Here is a 4,825-nt window from a genome sequence, read left to right as displayed (position 1 = left end):
CTGTGCACGGTCTCATGAGCCGGGCTCTCCGGGATGACAGAGTCCTTGATTTAAGCTGCATTCTGGTTTTCTGTCTGCAAAGACCACCGCGGCGGAGCTCAACAGAGACCACCGCGGCTGAGCTCAGCAGAGACCACCGCGGCTGAGCTCAGCAGAGACCACCGCGGCGGAGCTCAGCAGAGACAGCTCGCCTGTATTTCCAGTCCCGTTTCCAAACTGCAGTTGGAAGCGGACATAACGCAGCTTTAAAGTAATGAAAATAATGCAGTAATGCCGTTCTTTAGTAGCGCGTGCGGGGCTGTAATGCGACCCGGTTCCGCCTCGCGGGCGGATGGAGTATTTCTGACCCTGAAATATCCACGTCCTACATCTGACGGAGGAAACAGCCTGCTCCACTCCCAACACGATGGATTTTCCCGAGTTTCAGAAGAACAGTACTGTACCTCCTCCTCCTCCTCCTCCTCCTCCTCCTCCGTGGTGAAAGAAAGAAGAGCCCCCGCCCCCCCCCCCGCGCACGGAAGAGAGGAACAGGGACTACCGCGTCGTGGTTTCACGGGGTTCAGACTGGGTAGGCTTCTTGAATCAGTACAAGGACACTCATACCTTGCGTGATCTCGGCGTTACGCAGACATCGGGCCTGATCCGGCTCCGGGTTTACGGTCTCAGTGAGACAACCCAGTCTCGCGGCCGGACATCTGACCTGTTGACTCGCGTACACGGACTCCAGTTTTCCATCGTTCTCGCGACCCTCAGCACGATATTAACATGTCCGTCCCAGCAGCGGAGCGAGCCTGCAGGTCCTCGGCTGTTACGTCACGAATGGACTCCGAGCAACGGCCTCCGCGCTCCGCCTGCGAGGAGGTCTCTCTCGCTCCGGTTTACGCGCCACATGAAGGTCGTGCTGAGTGGCGCGAAAAGCAAAACGTGGAAAATTCGTGTACACGCACACGAATCAACAGCTCGTGACTCTCCACGAACTGCCGCGAGACGGGGTTGAGGGAGGACGCGAGGGTCCACCGCGGAGCTTCAGCCTCCCTCGCGCTCAGTCGCCACGTTGTGAACCGTCTTGTTGCTTTTATTCGGGGGTCGATTCCCACCGAGGCCGGAGGTTCGGGCAAGAAGTGAGGCGCACACGGAGGTTTCGGGGGTTACAGGATTTATTAAGCACTGCGCTACAGGTCTCCTAACGCTTTACAAGCGGGGGGGGGGACAGGGGGGACACGTACGACTGCGTAACACAACACATCCGGGACACAAGACAGACACACAACATGGGAGTAAGGCCGTATTTACAGCATGCCTCTAGGAACACACTTCTTCTCGCAGGTTCGGCGCTTTTCTTTCACCCTCGTCTCTCCTCGTCTCTCCTCGTCTCTCCTCCTCGTCTCCTCTTCGTCTCCTTTTCCTCGGCAGGGACGCGCGTTCGGGGTTGCGCAGGCGCAGGCCGCGTGTCACCGGTAGAGGATCCCCATCCATCAAAAGTACCGTTTCATCGTTTTTTAGTCGTTCTTTTTCTTTTTTTTTTGTAGCAGGTGAAAGAAGTCACGTCCTCCTCCTCCTCCTCCCTCGCTGAAGTCCACGCGGGATGAGGAGGTGTCTACGGCGCGCTGCTCTTCACTTTGGCCACGAACTTCTTCTCCTTCACCCTCCTGTTCTGGAACCAGATGGTGATCTGCCTCTCCGACAGGTTGGTGACGGCGGAGATCTTCCTCCTCTTGTCCTTGGTGATGAACTTGTTGGCGGCGTACTCCTTCTCCAGCTCCTTGAGCTGGATCTTGGTGTACGGTATCCGTTTCTTCCTGCCGCGGCGGAAGGACGAGCCGTCGTGCTGGTGCGCCACCGCGTCTGCAGACCGGACAGAGGAAAGAAAGGAGAAGACAAGATAAGAGAAGAGAAGAGGAGAGAAGACAAGACAAGACAAGAGGAGAGAAGACAAGACAAGAGGAGAGAAGACAAGAGGAGAGAAGACAAGACAAGAGGAGAGAAGACAAGACAAGAGGAGAGAAGACAAGACAAGAGGAGAGAAGACAAGACAAGAGAAGACAAGACAAGACAAGAGGAGAGAAGACAAGACAAGAGGAGAGAAGACAAGACAAGAGGAGACAAGACAAGACAAGAGGAGACAAGACAAGACAAGAGGAGAGAGTCTGACAACATGTCCTGTCTTCACAGCTCGGCCGCTGCGTCACCAAACGCGGCTTTGTCCCGCACGCTGGCCCATTTCTGCACCGCGCGGCGGGGGGCGGGTGGGGGGGGGGGGGCTTGTGGCTTTGTGTTGCGGCTTTGTGTTGCGCTGTAGCGCATGCGGACAACACGGACACACTAACGTGGTGCACGACGCTCCAGTCTGCGGCCACAGAAGGCCAACATGTGCCTTATTCCGCCATACAGGAACTACGGCGGCGGCGGCGGCGGCGGCCTGTTTAAAATACGTCATGCGGCTTCAGGTCTGCTGTCAGCAGGCTGCCAGACCGGCTGGTAAACTGGAGAAGATTCGGTAGCGGTCGTGTTGTAGGCCCGTCTAATCGATACCCGGGCCTGCTGTGTCCCCAACACGGTGCGTAAATAAACGTTCATATGAAGGCTATCAAACATGACGTCATTTTTGGAGCGTCTAACAGGCCTCATGTAATGACACGACAGACACCGTCCTCCACCAAAAACACCACCCCATAGGTGGTCCGTACAAGCCGCTTATTACGACCCGCGGTTACGTTTTTAGCGACGCGTCGCTCCAATCAAAGCGAATTAACATCGTGTCCGGTTTCCACGACAGCGCGACAGGGCGACCCACGTCACGGTGTGACTTCTCATTATTAGCTTAATGGGTTCCAGCCGTCCCTCTAATTAGCAGCTCAACTGCCTGTGTTTACAGCGCCGCTCGGGTGACGAAAACCCTTTGAAATTAATTGGGCTTCATACTCCGCCGCAGCCGCAAGCGCGCAACCAACTAGTCCCTCATAACTCCGCCGCGTGCAGGCCTGTCGCGTGGGACCCGGACCACAAAACCAAGCGGCCAAATGTCGAGAACAGCAGTTGCGTTCTCCGCTTGTTTATTTCTCTTTGTTTTCTGAACGCGCTTTTCAGCTTTACTCCGCTGTTTGCTTTCGCGCTCCGCTGCAACGTGTTTGCCTACGTCTTCTCCTTTACGCACGCTGCGTAATCCGGGTAAGAAACGCAAAGAAGCTTGAATCCGGACGAACTGATTCAACCTTCTTTGAATTTGAACTGCCATTCATGTACGAAAGGTGCTGCATACTTTATCATCATCATCATCATCATCATCATCATGATTTAGAAATCGCTCCTTACCCGCCAAGGCGGACTTCCAGAGGTGACTGGCCTGCCCCTGGTCTTTGGAGCAGTACATCTGACCCCCCCAGCCGTTGCTCAGAGCCCAGGCTGGTAGCTGTCCATGGGCAGCAGGGTGTCATGGCGGGGCTCCCCGGAGCCAAGAGTCTGGACCACCGACACGTCCAGGTAGCTGGCCATGGACTGGTAGGGGCTCGGGTAGCCGTGGTAGAAGGTGAATTCCTTGGCTCGGTGGTTCGTGTAGTCGTCGGCGCTGACCGGCGTGTCCATGTACTTCTCGGCCGCCGCGGTGTAGCTGAGCGCAGCCCCGGTCGCCTGGGTGCAGGACTTGAGCGAGCCGCGGCCCATCCTGCAGGGGTAGTACCCGTTCCCGAAGTAGCCGTAGGGCAGCGCGGCGGCGGCGGCGGCGGCGGCGGCGGCCGACGAGCTCTGATGCGGCACGGCGGCTGCGGGACACGGCCCGGCCGTGCACTGCTTCCCCGCGGACGCGGCTGGCTCCCCGGAGCCGGAACCCGACACCTCCACGGCGGAGTAGCCGGCGGTGGAGTGCACCAAGCCGGACGGGTGGCCGCCGAGCGCCGCGGCCGCCGCTGAGTGCGCCATGATGTTGCGACACTGACTGGCCGCTGCGAAATTTCCGCCGCCGACGAGTCCGTCCATGTTCTTGTTGAGGTCGTCCCGGTTATTTTCATACACAAACATCACCGTGTCCGCTGGCCGGCGAGGGTCGAGGACCAGGCAGGCGGTCATAGGCGCTCCTCCTTCACCTCCCGTGCCGTTCCTCACCAACTCTTGATCCTCTGCTGCGGTGGCTGAAAACTACACAGCAACTGCATTGGTGGTGTACAAGTACACATTAATGGAGCTCTCCCCACGCGCAGCGAGTACTCTCAGGCTAAGTGGCTGACATGGAGCCTGGGTGGAGTGTCATAGCACACGCGCTGCTCTGCGGCACCGTTTGGTAACGGCGCAGTCTCTGAGTCAAAGACTCCGGTGTCCGGTCGGACCTCCGTTACATCCTGGCCGCGGGCTTGACGCAACGAGCCCCCGGGACACCGCGAGGAAGGGGGACGCGTCTCCATTGGATGAGGCGGGAGGATCACGTGACGTGACGAGAGAAAAAAACCAGGCTTGTTGTGGACTGTCAGTCAAAGAAAAGATTTTATGAGTTCGGAGCTTGGACTTGGGCATCAGCGGATTTTCTAGACACGCTGCTGTTGCCTCGCGCCTCTCATCTAGTCTAGAATCCCATCTGGTGGTCTAGCTAATTACACGTTTCCCTGTCGGGATATCCAATATTCATTATTGCGCCTTACATTAAAAACTAAGATGGACCCTGAAGAGGCGTTTGCTGTCTGTTATGCGTAAATACGCATGGAGAGAGCGCGCCGCGTCCGAGATAAAGGCTGACAGGTTGTATATTTACAGTATGTTGTAATATTTACATTCTGTTGTAATATTTACAGTATGTTGTAATATTTACATTCTGTTGTAATATTTACAGTACGTAGTA

General features: G+C 56.6%; 1 protein-coding gene across 1 annotated transcript; it reads right to left on the bottom strand.

The window, feature by feature from the left end:
* Positions 1 to 1,402: 1,402 nt before the first annotated feature.
* hoxb13a (homeobox B13a) lies at positions 1,403 to 4,062 on the bottom strand. The gene is given in 3 exon segments (XM_056288155.1): positions 1,403 to 1,845; positions 3,313 to 3,402; positions 3,405 to 4,062. Coding segments are annotated over 3 exon segments (996 nt in total). The 3' UTR covers positions 1,403 to 1,597.
* Positions 4,063 to 4,825: the final 763 nt, after the last annotated feature.

This window comes from Lampris incognitus, chromosome 10 (assembly GCF_029633865.1).
Source record: "Lampris incognitus isolate fLamInc1 chromosome 10, fLamInc1.hap2, whole genome shotgun sequence".
Lineage (NCBI taxonomy): Eukaryota > Metazoa > Chordata > Actinopteri > Lampriformes > Lampridae > Lampris > Lampris incognitus.
Note: the sequence above shows the minus strand (reverse complement) of the source record. Positions and strands in the feature narration are given on the sequence as shown.